This window comes from Corvus brachyrhynchos, unplaced genomic scaffold (genome assembly GCF_000691975.1).
Source record: "Corvus brachyrhynchos isolate BGI_N302 unplaced genomic scaffold, ASM69197v1 scaffold245, whole genome shotgun sequence".
In the NCBI taxonomy this organism is placed as follows: Eukaryota; Metazoa; Chordata; class Aves; order Passeriformes; family Corvidae; genus Corvus; species Corvus brachyrhynchos.
Genome location: NW_008238988.1, coordinates 1,870,121 through 1,891,973, shown reverse-complemented (window position 1 = coordinate 1,891,973; position 21,853 = coordinate 1,870,121). Strand labels below are relative to the sequence as shown.

At 44.0% G+C, this 21,853-nt stretch overlaps 1 protein-coding gene across 2 annotated transcripts in view; it reads left to right on the top strand.

Annotated features, from left to right (window-relative positions):
• SYT16 (synaptotagmin 16) overlaps positions 1-21,123 on the top strand; it is a 47,740-nt gene extending 26,617 nt beyond the window's left edge. For both annotated transcript variants that reach the window (XM_017738916.1, XM_008637277.2), the window contains exons 3-6: positions 4,337-4,593; positions 8,476-8,919; positions 9,977-10,166; positions 20,022-21,123. In XM_017738916.1, coding sequence (XP_017594405.1) covers positions 4,337-4,593; positions 8,476-8,919; positions 9,977-10,166; positions 20,022-20,335 — 1,205 coding nt within the window. In that variant the 3' untranslated portion in view covers positions 20,336-21,123. The remainder of the gene's footprint in view (positions 1-4,336; positions 4,594-8,475; positions 8,920-9,976; positions 10,167-20,021) is intronic.
• The last annotated feature ends 730 nt before the right edge of the window (positions 21,124-21,853 follow it).

The following is a 21,853-nucleotide window of genomic DNA, read 5'->3' as shown; positions in this document are numbered from 1 at the left end:
TGAAAATCACTGCTTGTAGCTAGGAGGATTTCAAGACCAGACATACCTAGATCCATTCTGAAATGCTTTCCTCCTCTGGACAATATTTAAAGAGGTTTTTAACTTTCTCTGTGAGTTTCTATACAGTCTAAAGAAGAGATCTATTTTCTTTCAAAGAAAATACATGCTTTCTTTGGTTTTATTTTAATTTTTGTCTGTGTGTGTGTGTGTAAGCACAGTGATTTCTTGGAGTCCACAGAGAAAACTTGGCCTTGGTCAGCACAGGTAATGGGCACACATAAATTCTTCATCTGTGTTTCTTACGGGTTAATGAACTATGTGGTGTTAATTTAGCAAGATCTACCAGGCCTCATCTTTTAACTCTGGCATTGGGTTTTAGGAAGTGATGAGACCTCTCAGGACATTTCTTTGGCACGTGGTAATGATTCATCGTACTGAGGGATTGTGTGTCACTGAAAAAAAGAAATATACTGTACATTAGCCAGAACATTTACCTGCCATTGTGAGGAGGGACTGCACAATATTTTCCAGCCTGGTTTTCAGTGTTTGATGTGCTAAGCATTCCTTGTATCTTTGGAGACACACTTCCATATCCCAGCTCCTGTTAGGGTTCTATTAGGAGGTCATGCTCATCCTTTCATCTGATGGAAGTCACAGTTTCTTCACAGACAGTTCTCCAACTCTGAACACAAACTTCTCTGATTCATTGGTGATTTCTGCTACCCAGTATCCCTCTTGCCTTCTTCCTGGATTGTGTACATGTGACCTGAATGGGAAAGTCTGGGAGACAGGATTCTTAAGATAAATCACACCTTTTCATTGTACAGTACTATCTGCCCTTAATTTTAGAATTGTCTGCTATTGCTCTGCAGGGACTCTTGGCTAATTAAAGTTCAGATAATGCTGTCTCAACCTCTGTTCCTGATGCTGTGCTGTTTATTCACGTCAGGTATTCATAAGACGGTTGACATTTTCTTCCTTAAAGATCTCTCAGGTAAATTACAGGCATTTTACTGCTCTGACCTTTTCCTTTACAGGAGGAACTTTTGTTTTCAACATTTATTTTGTGAGTATAATGTTGGAACGGATGTAATTGGAGAGGTGTAGTTGTTCTAGTCTGTATAGTCAGGCTATTACCTGTAATGATCATCTAATACTGGTATTTATACGTGATTATCTCTTACCAAACTGCTTTAAATTTAAAGAAAAAGCCAGACTGTTTCACTGATTGGTTTGGGTGAACCACCTTTTCCATTACTTCCCCTGAATACTACATTTGCTTTCCTAACACATTCATTCTGTGCCTGAGTCTTAGGGAGATGGTTGCTCTATTAATACACTTCTGGAGTTCTCCTGCTACGGGTAGACTTTTATGGCTTTAATGTAGTTTTTGAAAATTCCTCTATTATTGATCTAGATATTATCCCAGCAGGAGTCAAACCCACAAGACAATTGTGTGAGGATAATTTCTTACTACAGAAGCATTTTATTCTGAAAGCCTGCTGTGTGGTGTGTGCTTTGATGGATGACCCACTGTTTAAATGTGTATTAGGCATTGGCTTGCTAATTAAATGCCTTAAGGAGTGCCTGTATCCATTCAGTCTCTGTAAATGCGTGGAATTTCTGTTATTTTATTTCTTCCTTATGCTCTTATGTTGACTTCTTTCTGCTTTCTGAATTTGTAGAGAAGAATGGGGGTAATGGCAAAAAAAATTAAATTACTTTCTACCCTCACTCAAGACTTTCAGCTCAGGGCAGAGGTGAGACAATAAGGGCTCTCAGTTTCAGGACTAGCTCTGCCAGATGGGAGGATGAGGAGGAGGAGAAGAGGTGGGTTTGGCATTTCAGAATGGAGTGAGAAGAACACTCACCTGGAGTTTGAGAGATATGAATTTGGATCCCTCTTTGCTCCTGAAGGACCATCTCCCATGAAGAAGAGGACCATAATTACAAAGCTGTGAGATGCTCTCAGACTTCTCAGTTGAAGTGACTGTGCTTGAAGCATTTTGCTGGGAGAGAGAGTGTGAGATCATTCATAGTTGAAGAAAGGGGGTAAAATTATTCTCCTAATTTCTGAGTTCTTAAATTGAAAGAGCAGCCAAGAAGAGGAGCAAGGACTTCTGTTTATCTGCAGGAAAGATTTCCTGAATATAATGCCCACTCCCCTCATTGGATTTTGCATGTGTGTGGAGCAGATAAGCATCAGAAGCAGCACATTTGCTGCTAAGGCCAAACATAAAATTTTTTCAACTCAGAAAGATTTGGGCTTCTTGTTCTAAGACTTTTTAGGGAATGACAGAAGGGCTCAGGTTGGAAGGGACTTTGAAAAATTATCTAGTCCAATCCCCCTGCCTTGATCAAGTTACTCAGAGCCCCATCTGGCCTGGCCTTGAACATTTCTAGTGCTGGGGCACCCACAGCTTCTCTGATCAGCCTGTGCCAGTGGTCTCACCACCACATTGTAAAGAATTTCTTCCTTATATCCAATCTAAATTTACCTCCTTCTGTTTAAAACCATTACCCTTGTCCTGTCACAACAGGCCTTGGCAAAAACTGTCTCTCCATCTTTCTTATGATCCCTCTTCAAGTATTGAAAAGCAGCAATAAGGTCTTCCTGACATCTTCTGCTCTCCAGGATGAACAGCCCCAGCTCTCTCAGCCTGTCTTCATGCAAAAGGTGTTTCAGCCCTCAGACAATTTTCATGGCCCTGCTCTAACAGGTCCATGTCTTTCTTGCATGAGCCAGTCCCCTCAGGACCCTGGAATGCATCTCATCTGGTGCCATGGATTTGTGTATGTTCAAGTCCCTCAGAGGGTTTCAAACCTGATCTCCTAAGATGGGTGGGACTCCATTCCTCCAGTCCCTGCCTGGAGATTCACAGACTTGAGAGATATGGGACAAGCAACTGACAGTGAAAACTGAGGCAGAAAAAGTTGTTGGGCATCTCAGCCTTCTCCATGTCAGTTGGCACCAGATTCTCTATCTCATTTATCAGACAGGGAATAAAAATATTGTTTTGTTTAACAAAAACAACTAATAATTTTCTGTTAAACACAGCAATTAATACTACTTTTAAAAACTTTAATTGGAGACCAAATTTGAAAAAATGATTGTTCTTTAGTAGTGACCTTTGTAGGAACAAAGAAAGATGTAGCCCATCTTGAGCAGGGGAGTGGACAAGATGACCTCCAGAGGCCACTCCAACCTCACCTCCTTCTGTGAAACCTTTAAACTCCAAACAGCTCTGTTTGCAAAGGAAATTGTTATGTTTTCACTGCTGTCTGGAAGCACAGATCATTCTGTCACTGTGACTGCTTTTTGCTTATTTGAAAAAGATGGAGGCAGAATCTCTCTCTCCATGCTCCTGAAGCAAGGCTCATCATGAGATGCATTAGGAGGAGGAATGTCCCTGGTTTTCTTCTGAAAGTGCTTGCAGAACCCATCCAAGGCCAAATCCTGATGTCATTTTCATCTGTGTCCCTGGACATGTAATCATCTGTGCTGCTCCATCCAGAGAGCTCTCACTGGTGCTTTGAAGTAGAGAAAAGCACCCTGTGTTCATAATAGAGATTTCAATGGTGTAGAAAAGGAATCAGTGGTGTGAAGCAGAGAGGATTATTTTATTCTCATTAATGAACCTTACTCTAGCTCATGAAGTAAGTGTGTGTAGGACAAGATGAATTAAAACTAATAAAAGCAGTTAGGAAATTAGGTAACACATCTCCCCTCAGTTGTCCTTGGGACAATTCAGCCCAAGCATGGGATTTGGAGATTTCTAGTTGGTTTGTGGAGCTGGTCACGCTCACCTAAGCTCTCAGGGATGGGTGAGAGGGTAATGCTGGTCCTCTGTTATGTCTGTGAAGCTGCTTTCCTCACCAGCACCATGCTCTTGAGGACAGTGCTAACTTGTGTCATCTCCTCCTCCTCCTGCACAGGAGGAAATTGTGATACCTGTTCATCAGGCCTCTGCTGTGCTTTTCTGTAGTTTGACCTGTGTTTTTGTAGAAGAGATTGCTTTGGGGCTGCATTTGAATATCCCAGACACTCCGTTGATACTTGTATTTGGTGGATAACTTTTTCAAGTAAAGGCAACAGGTTTCTCAGTTCAGGATGGGGTGAGAAACAGCCATGTCCCCTCCATCAAATGCTGATTTAAACAGGATTGGTGATTTTATGGGTTCAGTGCTGGAGGAAACAGAAACTGTCTCTTGTAAGCACTGGAGATTAGGGAAAAGTTAAAAAAAAAATAAAAGAAAGGGGAGAAAGGCACATTTTGGCACAGGGGAGGAATTTGTTCTAATCACTCTGAAATTATTTTCTTGCTGAAATTGTTAGATCTGGATGGACTAAGCCAACTGAGTTACCAAGACAACCTCTCTTATCGTGAAGATGACCGTGTATCTGTTGATTCAAGAACAACAACCAGGAGTAAGGGCACTGGGCAGCACAAAGGGCTTAGGATGGAGCCCAGAACTGGGGATGGTGCCAGCCAGGCACACAGGGAAGGACGTCTGGAAATGGAGACAGCATTTGCCAACCAGGGATTGGAAGTAAATGATGCTACTGACAGCTCATCGGCTTGGAGCCCTGAGGTATGGTGAATTGTCATTTATTACAGACAGTGAAAGCTTTTGAAGGATATTTGGGGCCAAAAAAAGGTTGGAGGAGAAATGAAGTGAAAAATTGATCAGCACAGCACAAGATAATGGTACTCCTGTGTGCTTGTGTGCATGAACATATACCTCTTCCTTTGTGTTTCCCCTATCTCTGGTATTTTACCTTTTGCTGCTAATGTTAATTCAAAGAAACTCTTTCATTGCTTGATTTCTGACTGCAGTCTCTGAATTGAAGTTGAAACTTTAGCTACCCAGCAGCATTTACTGCCATTTAGCAAAGAGCTCTCTGTGGTAGCCCAGGGCTTGGTCACTGGCTGTATATGCAGGGTGTGTGTCCCAGGACATGGTACGTGGTCACTGGGTCAGATCTGTGTCTTTTTCCAGGTGGTTTCTATGACTTAGGCAATGGGAATCATCTGGAAAGCTGAAGGCAGCTGGTGCAGGTGGCCTGTGACCCAGCCAAGTTACCATAATCTTGTCCTCATTGATGCCAGGCAAACTTTTAGGGAAGGAGAGAACCTGAGTCTGCTTTCCCTTAGTTTTGCACTTTTATTTTGAATCCTCAAGGAAACATTTCAGGTTTTAAGGCATTATAAACACCTGATGACTTTGCATCCCCCTTTTCTCTCCTAATCTCTCTGTATGATGTGTTGATTTTCATTCTTTTACCGCAGGATTAAATTTCTGGAAAAATATCAGCCTGCATCAGACATATTAAAAGAACAGCACAAAGGTCATGTCTTCTGCCTCAGTTAAAAGGGAGCTGTGGAAATTCATACCTCCATCAGACTATGAGCAACAAGGCTTTGAGGGAAGGTCCCTATCCTCGGAGCAGGCTGCCTGCTGCCAGTTCAAAGTTGGAAGGCAGCTCCCTGGTGCAGCTGCTCCAGCCCTAAGGGGTGTTTGAAGCAGCATTTTGCTTTGCTGCACAACCCAGTCCCACAAAATGCTACACGCCACATGGGAGCTGTGTGTGGCAGCAGCCTTGCCCTCTCTTTGCTGTGTGGCTGTTTGTCTGCCCATCTGAGGCTCATTTCTCCTTTTCCACGTTTGATGTGCTTTGCCACGGTTCACGTGTGCCACAGTGTCTCCAGTGTCCTCTTGTATTCCTTTGGAATGCATTGCTTGTTTTGCTCCTGGTGCCTACATTCTAAAAATGCAAAGAAGGGTTCCAGCATACTGGAGCAGAAATGCCCAAGACACAGTTTATCTCTTACAAGCAGCTTCTCATTCAAAGGTATTGTGTGGATTAATGAAAGACTTTTTATTGCGGGAACTAAATGTTCTGACATGCCAGAAATGTCCAAGTGTTATTATGCTCCACTCAGAGGACCTCTCTTTAGAGACAGAAATGGTAATTTTATGCCCCTGCAGTGGAACCACAAGTACCATTTCAAGCCTTGTCCATAATTAGCTGCTCTTTCAGGTTCCTCTGGCAGAAACTGACTTATTTTACTTAGTGAAGTAGATGCTGGCTGTCCTGAACGACCGGGTTAGATGTACAGTATCAATCAGGATACTTGGCTTGGCCTCTCAACAACTGTGCTGGGAAGAGGGAAAGAAAGAAATTCAGATGAAGCATCTAAACCCCAATCTTTCCTTGGATTCCAGTTCAAGTACCTGTATAACCAACACATTCAAAAAGCACTTGTAACCCAGTTGGGCTCTGAAAGTAGAGGGGAATTCTGTCAATGACTTCCAACAGAAGGAAGATTTGTAGGTGTGTAGCAAACCTGCATGACGGTGAGTTGTGGATAGCACAGTGCTCTCAGGAAGGGCCAGCCTGTGAGGTCTCCAAAGCTTGGGTTTCCATGGAAAGCTTACTGCCAAGGAGTTTGGCATTTTGCTTTCCCTCTCTGCCTCCAGTTCATGCAGTCTTCTCTGCAGTGGATCTGGCCACAGCTCTAGTAGCACAATCTGAGATTTCCTGAAATCCAGATCTTTTCTGTTTGGTCAAAACTCAGATATCTGACCTTTGCTCTGCCCTACACACTGCCAGAAGGTGAGATACCCATCCCTGTTAGGGCAGGAAAGTGTCTCTTGGATTTTCATTCCTGTGGGTTTGTGCTGATGCACTGGAGTTCACATTCTCCAGCTCAGGTGTGTAGATGAAAGCAGTTACCCCTCAAGCACAGTTGTCTCCACACCTTAGCAGCAGTCCTTGAACGTGCCTTGATTCCATTTCTTCAGTAGCCAATGCACAGATAAAAGTGTGGAGGGATGAAAATATGGAGTGAAATATGAATCAAGCCCAATCCCATTTCATATTAAATATTATTTCATCAACCAGACAGAAATAACTTGACTGCTACACAGGAACACTTAACATTTTCCTAACACCACGCTCTCTCCAGGCAACCTGGCCTGCCTGGCATTTTTTGTTTTTAGCAGCCTGCTGTTCATACAGAAAGTTGTTTTTGTAGCCAACCAAGTAATTTTGTGCGTTGTTCTCCCTTTGACATTACTTCTGCAAGATGTACAACAGCAGATCGCTAATCCGCACACTCGGACTTCTGTGTTCGTGTGCACAAGTCATAAGCACCTCTGAAACTGTGAAAATCTGGAGCTTTGCATGTCATGGCAGATGAATCTGAGCACTTCAAAAGTAGATTGACAGGAAGTAAACAAAGATTTTGATGTTTATCCGAGGCCCTGTTTGAGACACGCTATCCCAGACACTTCTGAAGGGACTTACACCAGACGTCCCGTGGCCCATCATCTGTTCTCCGAACAAAAAAGATTCCTGTGTTGGAAAGAAGTGTTACTTGAAATGTGAAAAGAAGATAAATGTTTGAGGAGGAGGGTGACTCAGATGCTGGTGACAGGCCTTAGTTCACCTTCTGGCTATTAACTGAAAATCTTTTCCCTAGTACAGTGCATACTCATGTTTAAATACAAATCATTGATCACTATAGCAACCCCTTTATCACATGAAGCACATTCTAGCTCTAAGATAAAAAAGCACTGTTGAACAGAAACCCACACGCCCACTCAGCAAAAGGTAAGGTGAGCATCCATGGTTTTATCTTGTTTTATCAAGATGGTTTTTGTTTTAAAAGTAGGTAAAAGACTGTGTGTGAATTGGTCTGCACATGTTGTGATTGTTTATTTTGGATTTTTATTCTGAATGTATTAGTACCCAAACTGAACAGAAGGAACAGATGCTTCTCTTGGGAGATTTTAGAAGGGTATAACTAATCAATATGTATTTAATCAGATTACTTTTCTCCATTATCATTGCTTTAGCTGTAGGAAAAGTATTTAATTATGGGTCGGCATCCAGAAATGGAATTTCTATTCCACAAGAAATTCTGACATGGTGATTTCCTCTTTAAATTTAACACAGTTCTTAATTCTTTTTAAGTTTCTAACAGAACAAAATATCCAAAAAGTTAGCAGATTTGGCTGAATTGCTGGATTTTGAAAATATAAAAAAATCCACCTTGAAAAAAATTCCAGTGTATGTTCAAAGTAACAGGTTAAGTAGATCAAACTGTTTTGTTAGTGCCTCAAAACTGACATGAATAAAATGTAAAAACCCCCTTTGTTTAATTTTTCTCCATGTAGAATGTTTGCCAAATTAACTGTCTCCTGCAAAACACTTAAAAATTGATGAAACTTTTTGTTGGAAATGTTTCAACAAGTGCTGTTGCTTACTAGAGAGTAGGGGGACTATTACACAAAATCAGGCAATTAACTATCATTGGCATTTCCAGAAACAGTGGGATCCATATTTCGCACAGCAACTGCCTATACTTGCAGGCACAAGTGAGGAGAACAATTTCTTTTTAAATGGAGCTGGAATCACAGAGGCAGTTGAACTCCAGTGGAGGTTTTACTTCGTCCTTCTCTTTGCAGGAACACAACGAAGTGAACAGTGTGCCAGCTCATCATGGTGCCCATGAGCCCATCTGCAAATGTGGTGACCTGGATGTCATCTTCACCTATAAACCCTCAAGTCAAAAGCTGGTAGCCACTATCTTGGAGGCCAGGGACATCCCGGACAAGGACCGCAGTGGTGTGAACACCTGGCAAGTGCACGCGGTTCTGATGCCGGGCAAGAAACAGAGGGGTAAGACAAGTGTGCAGAGAGGACCCATCCCCATCTTCCAGGATAAAATCACCTTCAGCAAGCTGGAACCACAGGAGCTGAGCAGCCACGCCATTCGCTTCCGCCTCTATGCTGTGCACAAGATGGTTGGGGACAAGATGATGGGGGAGCAGCTGTTCTACCTGAGCGGCATCAGCCAGGAAGGGGAAATGAAGGTGACGCTGCTCTTGGAACCAAGGAGTAACCTGAGTGTAAGTTTGATGAAGGACAGATGGAGTCCATAAAATTGTTTGCTTTTTGGTGAACAGGGTGTTCTTGAAGTCTTTCATCCAGGGCCGTCAGTGCGTGACTGGTGGATCTGACATGCTGTCACTTAAAAAGTTGTCAGTAAGGGGAAGCACAGGGCATTTCTTCCCTGTGCAAAGCTGTGCTTTATTAACAGTAGCTCAGCTAGCAAGTTTACATAAAATCATGTGGCTCTACTACATCTGCACGAGCCATCACATGCTGTGCCATTCAGAAACAGTAGGTTGGTCTGGGAACCACCAAGGCATAATTAGTCTTAATTTCAATAAGGACAGTGGTTCTTGTGCACCACTGTGTAGGTACTGCCAGTGCAGGAGCTACCTCATTTGGCCCTAGATATCATCTTGTGGATCTCCACACTGTGTGGTTTCCATCTTGCCAGAAATGCTTAGTAGTGCTCCTGTACATGACAGGTGGAAGGGGAGAGGTGGGTCATGTGAAGAGGAACTGGCTGTGCTGCTTCTTAGTTTTCCACACACATCACAGTTGTATCCAGCTCTGGCTGTGCCAATCAATTTGTGTAGATGAGCTCTGTCATGATTCATTCTCTACAAAAAGCTTGGAGGAAGGTTGTGCACATGAAATGAATAAAACATCGTACTCCACGTGAAGAGGAGAATAGAGAAAGCGTTGTGGTAGCAAGGAGAGAAAGTAAGAAAATGCACAGTACACGGCCAAAAACTGCCAAACTGAAAAGTGTATTCCATCCAAAAGCCATTATCAAGGAGATGTAGAGTATTAGTGTAGTAGGATGTTTGCTTATCTCAGAGGCTTTGATTTACACTCGTGATAACACTTCACTCAGAGTTCCTCATCTTTAAAGAGAAAGTTCAGAGATGTGTTTTTGTAAAAGCGACGCTCTGATTCTTCTGGTGCCCCAGCATAATTAATTCTCAGTTATTGTAATTTCTTAAGAGAGATCTTACTAAACAAGGCCACAAGATATAAATTAAGGGGGGGGTGGGGTGGTGACTGTCCTGATGATTCTCTCTTTCCCTGCAGAGAGCAGATTCCCAGCTGAGTCTGTCAGCAATCTCTCACAGTGATAGCACTTCTTCAACACAGTCCCTGTCGCATGGAGGGGTGCCAGAGCTGCTCGTGGGACTGTCATACAATGCCACTACAGGGAGGCTGTCAGTGGAGATGATCAAAGGCAGTCATTTCCGAAACCTCGCAATTAATAGGCCACCTGGTAAGTACTTTCACTGCTATTAAATAGCGCCGTTGAGCCAAAATTTGCTTTTTTATTTTCTTCCTCAAGATATTCAACTACAGTGTTTCTGAGCTGGGTTTCCTTGCAGAGTACCTGGTTGAAAATTAAGTGTTATTTCAGGTACGTGTGCTGATAAATATTGGAGGGCAATTGGGGGAAATCATATGAAGGCTCAGCTGATGGAACAGTAATACCTGAATATCTGCTTTATGGCACATACCTTTACAATATCTGATTATGGCAAAAGCGCTGTTGTACCCAAGCACAGAGTAATTCCCAGCAGATCCATTAAAAAAAAGCAAGAAGCACTTCCCAAGTGTTTAAATGTTACCATGTGACCCACAGAGGCCTTGCCTGGTGCCATTAAGTGTTTCCCAGGGCTACACTTCGTTTAGTCCCCATGCTGTGCTGCTGAGTGCGGGGTGACCTGCTGCTCTGGGCCCTTTGGGGACCCTCCTGCTGTGAGTTCTCCACTGCTGCACAAGGAAATTTTCTGCAGAAGGAAAATTTGAGAGTTGTTGCAACAGCTGAGTTCCCTTCCTCCAGTCCTAAAGGATAAAATGGAAATTGCCTTAGAGTAGGTTTGTTTGGTGCCTGAGCTGCAGTAAGTCCTTGAGAAGGATAGTCCAAATTAATTTTCAGGCATCTGTAATGCCCACTTCTTTTTCTCATAAATGGAATTCCATCCTTTCTGTATCCAGATGATACAGACCAGTGTCAGACCAATGTCTCTCAGTGCTAGACCAACTTTTGGGTGAAACACAGAAATCCATAAATGATTATAGGCAAACTCTGAACCCATCAAAATCTACTTCTTTTATTCCAAATCACATTGTTGCTTCTGCCTTCTGAATTGTTCCTCTGTGCTGTAAAGCCCTCAGTAGTGTGGCGAGAAGAGGAAAACCCAGTGAAGCAGAAACTGAAAGAAATTAAAAAGGAGGAAGGAAACCAGCCCTTGTCTAGGTGCTGGAGTAGCATTTCACTGATAACCCCTCAGGCACTGCAGAGGAGTGCTGTGAGGGCCGATCGTTATGTCTGAAACATGCTGCTGGCTGAATGAGATGCTCAATAAGTCCTTCACGAGGTGAAAGCTGAAACTGCTGTGCCCCTTTGTGGAGGGCAGGCAAAGAGCCCTTGTGTTTTGTTAAATAGGTCCTATTTAAGGTTCTGCTGTTCGAGGCTCAGAGGGAGTGATTTCTTTAAAGTATCATGGAAATTTCGGATATAATAGCTCTGTGGAACACTTAAATACCGAGTCCAAACTGCTATTCAGGGCAGCCATTTATGGTAAGGCTGAGAGAAAACAATGGGCAGAATCCCTCTCCATTCCCAGTCCTGCATACCCAGACCCTATACAGGACCCACATGGGCTCCTGTCACAGCCCAGGAGCCGACAGCTGCAGCTTTGGGGAATGGCAAAGGAGTTTTGCACAACAGCAAAGTCTCCAGCTGTGCTTTTTGCCCACCTTGACTCTGTTCTCTCCCTCCTGTAGACCCACAGCATGTGTGCTGCCTTCTTGCCATCCTTGCACAGGGATTTCACTGGGTGCAGAAGAAAGAACTGGACTGGGGCATTGGTGATTTTAGGTGTTAAAGACTGCAGAGGCTGAAACAGATGATTTTCTAGAGAAGAAAGGGGAGATGGTGCATGTCTCAGTGTTTCCTGGGCACATTTTCTCCTTCACTTAAACCTTTAAACTGAGTCAGGTAAATGTCAAAGTCATGGGTGCTTACATGGGTAATAAATGGGTTAGAAAACAGCTGAGCAGCTTACAGAAACTTAAATCATGCAGACAGTGTCTTCAGGTCACAAATGTGGGACTTAAGAATAGTTTGGTCAAGGATAAGTGTCCAGGATTGTTCTGGGGAACATGCTGAGTTACAGGCCTAAGCTTACAATCCCTTTAAGAATAGTTTGGTCAAGGATAAGTGTCCAGGTATTGTTCTGGGGAACATGCTGAGTTATAGGCCTAAGCTTACAATCCCTGATCACACAAAGAGATCCATTATCACTCAGAGCACTTAAGAGCACTCAAGAGTATGGCTCCAGCATCAGACCATAAATTATCTGTGTGTGCCAAAAAGCATCACGCAGAAAAGCATCTACAGTTTTGTCAGATGTGGGCACTGTTGGTATTTTAGTGCTAATGGCTTGTGTGCTGTGCATCTCCTTGCTTCTTGTAAAAATCATTAACCTGTGCTAGCATTTTGTAGGAGTTCATATTTCGGTCTGTGGTCTTGTATTTTCTTAGAACAAAATGCAGTGTGCCCATTTAAAGGGTGTTTATTATTTAAAAACAAAAGTAACAAGAGAAGCCTACGCCACTGGCAGAAACGTCTTTAAAAATTTATAACCAGCTACATACTATGTGCATGGAAGTAGTATCTTGGGATCACAGTGATGGACCAGGAATCATTTGAGCTAGGCAGTGCATAGACACAAAACACAGAAATGTCTCTGCCCATGTGATGCTAAACCTTCATCAGCTGCTCTGCTGGGTACAGCTCTGTCTCCTCTAATCCAGCCTTCCTTCTGTTCCCTTCTGCATTTCTTTTGGGGTTTATGTCTGCGTGTAACGCACTGTGAGAAGAACTATTGTGAAATTATCCCCTCGCCTAAGAAAAGTCCTCCAAGCTTTTCTGCAGCTGCAGAATTAATCACACATAATAATTGCATCCGTGCGTGATCATTATTATACCAGCAGCATATTAACCCCATTAAACAAATACAATAGCACTGATGCTGGAAAAGACAGGAGGGGAGAGAACAAGCTCTCAGGATTTCTGTGGGGAACAGGAGAAATTCTTGAAGCAAAGACTTGTCTGAAAACAAACATCTACCTCAGCCACAGGTAACAATACCAACAAGTACAGAAAATGCTCTCATAGGAAAATCAGAATCTTTAATTGAGGATCTTTAAATTAGGATCCTAGTTGCTCTGGGGTCAGAGTGCTTGAAAGCCATTAGTGGATTTTATTTTATCAGCTTATTTTTGAGGGAAGAAAAGTTATTATCCCTGTTACATTCCTGGAGAACTAAGGCACAGGTTAATTCCTTTAATTACTTCAAAGCAGACCAGGAAGCTGAATAAAGAAATTAACTTTTAACCTGCATATCTTGCTCTGAACAGGGAACTTGCTTGAGCTCCTAAAGCTTTGTGATTCATGTTCCCATGTCATCAGTAATAGAAGAGGGATCTGTGCCAGGGCAAGCTGGGGTGGATTCAGTCCTCCAGACATTGGATAACAGAGCAGTAGCTGTGCTGGGAAGTTTCTTGCTGCTGAGTACTTGCCAGTCAGTGACAGTAGAATTGTAGAAAACCACCTCTCCTTTTGCATCTTCTTGTTGCCCATCCTTGAATATAGCTGGAGTAAGCCTGCAATAAGAACAGCTGAGAAAGCTTTGTTCTGGGTGGAAAAGATGAGGCCAGATGCAAGGAGCCCCAGGAGGATGTCTCAGTAATGAGCAGCTGGGCAGTGAGGTGGAAGAGGAAGTGTGGATGAGTGTAAGGTATTGCATGGGGACACAGGTGGAATTCAAATGTGATCTGGATGGGCTCAGAGCCACTTGGGAGTGAAATACTAGGCTTACCGTAAATAGCTGCAGGAAAATGTCAACTCGAGGGTCATCAATAGTAGTGAAAAAACAACTCAAATTTAAGGTGGACAAAATGGAAAATTAATATTTGATTGTAAATATCCAGTCACTGGTGGAATGAATACGGTGTGCAGTTCTGTCTTCCTCTGTTCAAACAGAATATGGCAGAACTGAAAAGATATGGTGAGGAGCGCTGGAGACCATCAGGGGAATGGGAACAGCTTCCAGTGAGCTGTAGCTGAATAGACTGTGCCTCCTACGATGCTACAACAAAGGGAGATGGGGGAGGATTCACAGAGGTCTCTAAGTGTCATTGAGAAAGTGAATTGACAACAGTAATTTGTTGTCTTCTCCTGGTACAATACCAAAGGACGGTGAAAGGAAGCAAGAAGGGAGCGGGTTCTGAAGAGGAGACAGCTCCTCCCTACGCTGTTGAATTCCTCACTACAGAATGTCATGGATGCTGGAAGCCTGCTTCAGTTCTGTGCAGCACAGGAGAAACTCGCAGAGAAGGTTCCACAGAGGATTGTTAAACACAAAGCCTCTGGCTGAGGAAGTTCTTGAGTCACAAATTGCTGGAGTTTCGAGAGTATTTGTGAGAGAACCAGCATATGCCATATTTTTATAGATTTACTGCTGTGTGTGGTACTGGGTACTGTTGGGTGGATGGACTGGCTGGGTACAACTCTTCCCACCACATGTGGGACCCGGGACAGATCAGACTTAGGAGAACTAGTGTCACAATCAAAACAAGTGAAAAATGGACTTTCAAGGAGCGACTGTGAGATTTTTACGGTGGATATTCCATAGTAATTAGACATCCAGGGACTGTGTGGCTATCCAGTAGTGTTTTCAATAGCTTTATGTTTCTAAAAGGTCTGTGAAAAGCATAGTCCATGATACAGTTGCTGCCTATATAAACAAAGACCTTTCTGAATCAAAGGACTGCATTTGAAGTGGATGTATGGTGATGCTCTCCCACTCCCACAGCTGTGAACAGGAAAAAAAACCCCACATATTTTTTCCCCTCCCAAAACAAGCAGAAGAAGAAAGCCATTTCTACCAGAGTGGAACAATCCTAATTCCAAATTTCAGCTGGAGCTGAATGTTTAGTGCAAATCTGCAGAGGCACTACCGAGCAGTGTTTGCAGGAGATCTGACGGCAGGCTGTGTAATCAAGGCACGCCAGTGGGCACTGCTGCTGGAGGTGCTCAAAGCTGGGCTTAAGCATCCTTACATCCTGCTGCTCCCGTTGCTGGGAAGGTGTGTATCCATGCTTCCTGACCTGCTCAGCTGTGCATCCCTGCTTCCTCTGCTAAAGTTCCAACCCCCTCTCTGAGGCAGCAGCAATGCGTTAATGTGGAAAAGAGTAGAAATGCCCTTATTAGAGGAGAGTCATGCTGTGCATCTGGAGAGGTGTCTGTGTTCTGCTTTAGCTGTGTCAGCCCGGACTGAAGCTGCACCTCCTCGGGGCTGGGGAGTGCAGGCAGGTGGTGAGCTGGCTCTGCAGCCTGACATGTGTCCCAGGAGAGGACTGGTGCTGTGAAATGGAGTGGCTGTGGGGTGGTGAGGCAGTAGAGGAGGATCACTGAGGAACTGAGCTCCAAGGTGCTCCGGAAGGAGCTTTCCTTCCTGAGAGACCTGTGCAGTTCCTTCCAGGTAGCCCTCATCTCTTGCCCCTCCTGCATGTCACTGATGCAATTCCCTCCCCTTGGGCCAAACAGTGCTTCCAGGGAGCAGCGCATTCCTTTCTGCTGCAGTTTAAATTAAAGGTGCTGCTGGTCTGTTCTCTGATGACTCACATGTTGTGAAGGTTGCCAGATCCCAGCCTCTCCCTTGTGAGAGAGCTGCCAGCCCCGGGAGAGGGAACCTGAGAAGGAGAGGCTTGGTGGAACAGGGAAAGGAAAGTTGGCTTCTCAGTAATGTAGTAGGCAGCTCTCAGCTCTTGTATGATTTACAGAGTAGGCCATAAACTGCCTTAATCCAGACTTTCATGACATGGGGTTGAGATCAAAAGCTTGGGTCTAATTCTCCTCCCTGCTATTTTACTGATCCAGCTGCAGTGAACCCAGTTCTGAGTGTGAATGTTCTGTGTTCTGCCCCACTGCTGGTTGAAAGGGGAGGCAAAGCCAGGGCTAATGGTCTTCTGGGCCTCAAACTGAGACCTCACATTGAGCTGCCTGTACAGAGCAGCACAGAGTCTAGCTCTGGGGCTGCTTCGCCAAGCGGTGCTGCCGTTTATTATGTAGGCTGGGAGCGTGGGCTTGCCAGCTGGGGGAAATTAAGCTCCAGGCCCAAGGCTTTCTTCTGCTGTGGCTGTTATTAGTCTGGATTGCAGCATGCTGACATGGTTATCCTGCTTTTGGAAATGAGCTAGCTTGCCTGGAGCGCGGGTGGGAAAGTCCACGTGGCGCTGTGCGGTACCCTGCAGTCCACAGACGTGAGGGGTCAGGAGTCTTCGGTTGTTTACTTCCTTTCTAAATATAAATTCAAGCAGGGTGTTGGATGCTTTTGTATTTGCAGTGCTCTTGCTCACGGGTCAGCTTTACTAGTAATGGTGGTGCTTAGTGTAAGTGAAAGCAGAACACACGCTATGGTCCCTGCTCCAAAAACAGGAACGCATAAATTACAGTTGATTATTCCCCTGAGTTGTCATTATCAGTTAGTTGCCTCAGAAGAATCATGACAGAAATGGGTCATTAGAAGACTCCCAGAAAAACTGATTGCCTTTGCAGATGAGCTCTCGAGAGGTGTTTGATGGTTGGGGCAGTGTCGATGGAGACAGAGCAGTCTACACGAGGAGAGGTTTGCCCAGCCCTCTGGAGTAAGAAGATGCAGCACTAGCCCAGAATGTGTCTGGCTTCTTGCAGCATTCCTTGATTTAGTACTTTTCACTCTGGTATTAAATGCAGAGGTGTTGATATTTTATGTATACATGTACATTGTCCAGTCCACTCACACCAGAGAGGCAAGATGAGTTCACAGTAAAAATGCTCTGCAGCGAGAACTTCCATTCCAAAACCTGTATGGAAAGGAGAGCCTGGTAGATGTGGTGCTAAAATTGATACTGGCAAAATTAGACCTTGTTCTTGAATCTTCACAGACTTTTGTGTAACTGTGGGCAAGCTGCAGTCTCAGACACTCCCAGATATTAAGAGGTCTTGCTCTTCTTCATGTCAGTGAGATGGGTGCCTAAATAGAAGGTGAGCACTTAGACATTTTAAAGAATGTCGGCCCTAATCTCTCTTTTCCTTTTGTGCTTGATGGAGGTGGCACAAAAGTAAACACTCTGAAGAGCACAGAGTGCTGAGACACCACGGTAATGAGGCCATTACTGAACCTGAGCATGTAATTAGATGGAAAATGTTTGCCTTCATAATGAATAGATGCTCTTACACATACATTCCTCAGTAAATTGTCAAGTTCATCCTTGCTGTAGCTCCACTAATTTCACTGTGTAACTGGGGATGGGTTTTCTTTGGCAAAGTCAACAGCAGGGGAGAGCTTTCCATCCCAGAGGACCAGATTTCACCACAAGAAGAGCTGCGTTTTCTGATGAGACACGTAAAAAGATGCTGCAAAGAGCACAATGCAGGAGGGGAAAACTACAATCTTAAAATTTGTTTAGTGAAGCAGAATAACAGCTCAGCCTCATATGTACCAACTCTGCAAAGCAAATTTCAGATGCTAAATAACCGATCCACACCTACTCTTTTATTTCTCTTCAGGCAAGCTTGATTCTTTTGGCTGGTAAAATACACCCAGTGGAATAAGTTTGAGGAGAATTAGCAGCCTGGTTTAGTAGTCACTTGCACTGGTTTTGTGCCTGTGTTTTCCTGGGGGGGAATAGGGCTCCTGGTATTAGCTCTGCCTTGAGCACAGTCTCCTTCCAGATGATACAAGCAGAATCCCCACCTGCCTTGCTACTGTACAGACAGGGTCTTGGAGCAGAATTACATAGAAATCTGAGGTGTATTAAAGAAAATCCAACTTTTCTGACTTTAGGTCATTAGTGGTATGCTGCTCATTTTTCCTCAAAGCCAGCTGTGTTACCCCTCACTTGCAAGATGTGACATCCCAGAGTTTATGACTGTAAGAAACTCATCCATTCATTGCCTGCAAAATTACCTGGGACATGCTGAAACAGTCTCCTATGAGGCATTTTAGCTGTGGTGCTTGCTAAATCATCTGTAATGGTGTCACTGGCTGCTAGATCACTGCTGAATTATGCCATCTGCTTTTTTGATTATGAATTGGTTGGCTCCTTTGGGGACTGTTCAAATGTGTGTGCCTGCAGTGAGGTGTGATGAATCCCACCTGAGCTGCCACTACTGGTGAAAGTCAGAAGGAAGGATGACAGCAAGGTATACTAAAAGTGAAATCTAGACCTCAGTCCTTTCCCTGTCTTCTTAGAAAAAGAGATGCAGCCATGTGTGGGAGACCTTTCCTGAAAATAGCATAGGAAGGTAATCCTGGGTTGGATGTGAAGAGAAAGAAAAATTTTGAAGTTCAAACAGAGAAGTGTACTAATTGTTTTATTTAAAAATCACCCAGGCAGAGTTCTTCCAATATTTTGAAAATCCCTTCTCAGAAAAAAAAGAAAAAAAAAAAAAAAAAAAAAAAAAAAAAAAAAGAGATGAATACATTAAAAAAAAGCATAAAATCCTTACTTATCTTTATTTCCAGGGAGTTCCCTGCAGCCTAGACCAGCAGCCAGGACTTACACATGAGGAACGCTTCAGTGCACATTGTGGTGTGTCAGTGCCAAGCACAGTGACATCTCTACAAATACTGTAGGAGTTGTGTCTGCTTTCACGTTGAGACAAGCTGGAAGAGAGGGTCCTCTGCTGGACTTTGTGTTTCTGATGGGTCTGAAGCTGTTACAGATTTCAGTCCCTCAAGACTGAATATTAAGGTGGAAATTAGTCCACCTTTCAATAAAGCTTCTTTTTTTCTTTCCCAGGCACAATCAGGAAATCAAATCAAAGCTTTGCCTTTCTGTGTAACAAGCAGGTCCTTGCTGGCAAGAGCCTCTTCATTCCCAGTGTTATGCTGGGAGCCAAGCTGGCACCCCCAGCTAAGGACTGGGCTGAACTTTCCCCGCAGTAACTTGATAGCTGTACAGCTGTGCAGGCTCACAATTTGCTCCTTGATTGTCAGCCTCCTGACAGCTTTTTCAGTGGAACAGTTTGAGAGGAGCGGGAAGCCCTGCTTTGGAGACATGGAAGTGTTTTCACACCTGAAGTGTAATTTCACACCTTGTGTTGCTCAGTAGATAAGTGCGTAAAATAGCACATCAAACGGGAACAGAAGAGGATAGAAATGCTGCAGACAAGGGATGGAGGCTTGTTATTTATTTCCTATCTTCAGCACACTCTGAAATAATACTCACTTGCAGGAACCCAGGCACAGTTTACGAAGGGGTTAGCAGAGGACTTGTCTAACCAAGCAATCTGTCACTGTCATGTGCAGAGCAAGGTGAAAATTTACACTGAGCTGGGTCTGTGGAGCACTGGGAGCTCTGACACCACACTATTAGCATAGCAGGAATTTAAAGGGAAGATTTACAGGAACACTAAATTGGACCATCCCTTCCTTGTATTTGCTAAGAATATTTACGCCTTGTATGGACTTAAATTGTAAATAAAATTGACCTTGAGTCCAGCAAAAAGGTAATATGAGAATTTGGATAAAACATGGAACTATCATGGGAGATCACATAATTTCACTATGTGTGCAGGTTTCTTTTCCTTCCTTTTCAAGACCCTATTTTTTTTTTGGTATCTCAAAGAATAGATCGTAGAGCATGGAGGAGAGGCAAGGGCAGCCAAGGGAAGCCTGGGTAAGACAGCCCCAATGAAGCTTGATTGTGAGGGAGAGGAAGGGAAGGTGAAGACACTGTTTGATGTGGAGATACTCATAGTTTTGGTTAGTCTTAGACAGGTTTGCTACGACTGGACACCAGACATCCTGTTCTTTCCAAGAGAGTGGGCCTGAAACATGCATCAGTTTTCTTTTCTCCCCAGCTGAATATGAGAAAATCCAAGAGGTGTTTTCATCTTCTGCTTCTCATCCCATGGATTTTGCCAAGGAGTGCAATCCAGCCCTCATCTTTTATTCACTGCAGACTAAGCTGCTCTACCTGGACAGTTTTTGGGGTGTTTTTTTGACTGCCTGGGGCTTTCATTTAGTCTGCCACCTGCACCAAACCTGTCATTTCCTCTTTTTTGTCTTAGACACCTACGGAAAGCTCTGCCTGCGCAACTCCGTGGGTCAGGAGATGTCTCGCTGCAAGACCTCCATCCGCCGGGGACAGCCCAACCCCGTCTACAAGGAAACTTTCATCTTCCAGGTCGCCCTCTTCCAGCTCTCTGATGTCACCCTGCTGATCTCCATCTACAACAGGCGCAGCATGAAGCGCAAGGAGATGATCGGCTGGATCTCCATGGGCCAGAACAGCAGCGGGGAGGAGGAGCAGAGCCACTGGCAGGAAATGAAGGAGTCGCAGGGGACGCAGGTCTGCAGGTGGCACATGCTGCTGGAGTCCTAGAGGTGACCAGGGCAGCCTGCAGATCCTGGGACAAAGGGCTGTCTCTCCTTGTTCTCTGCCAGCAGAAAACATCTCTGGCAGGGCACACAGCTTTAACCTGCCTGCTCAGTGTCAGCAGCCATGGGTATCACAGGTGGCAAGGCCTGGGAAGCATGGTTAGTTCTTGCTTTTCCAGCTTGCCCTGCATTTTCTACATCCAGATAATTAGCCCTAGGGAGAAGCAGTGGGAATACCTGCAAAATCCTTTCCTTGGTCACTGTCTTGCTCATTTTGTCATAGGCTTAATCATCACAGACTGATTCCGAGGTGATGCTGTTTTCTTCTGGGGTAAACTCTCTCTTCTCTCTCTGTCCTTGTTTAAATTAATGACGTTTGCAAATATTCTTGCCACGCAGATAGCTCATAGAAAAGCTAACCTGCATGCAAATCACATCCTATCCCTTTTATTATCATGTTTCTAAGTCCTAGAAATAAGCATTTGATACCACTGTAGACTGGATGATAAATTTTTCAGGCAGCATGAGAAAGCACTCTTGAATTCTCTGTCAACTTTTAAGTGCCTAGACATTACTACTGTTCTCCTGTACTAACAATTGATATAAGGACTAAATACTACTGGTATTTTTATTTAGGCACCCTGTGCACTTGTTAGCCTGCATTGCCATAGGTTTGCACAAGAGATAACAAGCATCAGTTTTATATTGCATTATACAATGCATGTTTAGATGTTTACTTGAAGTTATGGCTTCTGTCATCACAAATACCAAAAAAGACCAGAACAAACTGCACATCCACCTTTGTGCCTGAATCACTCCTTTCTGCATCATTTTGCCCATGTGTTAATGTGATTTTTAGAAGTGAGGTTCATTCAGAAAAGCATTTGTGTGAGCATTACAGGGGAGGGCTTCAGATCAATGGTTTCTCTGGGATTCCGCAAAGCACTACTCAGTTTGCTGAGCGCTCTTCTTCAGATCTCCTGTGCTATCCTGTAATATCTCCTTGGGATAGAAGGGGACTCATTTTGGCATGCTGAGCAGTAGACAATGCCAGATCATGTCACCTAACATTGGGAAAGAGCTCTCTTGCAAGCCAGGAATAGGATCCAGGTGCTCCTCCCAGAGGGGCTGCTGGCTCTGCTGAACTAGCACTGGAGAAAAGGATTGTGTTCCCTGCCTCCAAGTGAAAGCAATGCAAGGAGCAGCCCTGCTGGATGAGGTGATGACACTGTCACCTGGTTACTTTTCAGACTACATTGTCCTTTTCCATTTTAATCTCTTTTCCTGTCTCTGTAAGCTGAAGTCATGGAGATGATGGATAGAGGACGTGTCTCAGTCTGCTGCTTGGCTAAGTGGTTGTTGTTGCAGTGCTGTGTGTGACACAGAGGAGGATGTTCATCCTCAGTAGAATGTAGGCAGTGAGGTGCTGAGATCTCCAAATGCTATCAGCTGCCCAATCTCCCATTCTCCACACTCTCTGGGAGAGGACTGTCTTTTCTCCCTTTCTGCTGGTGCACTCAAT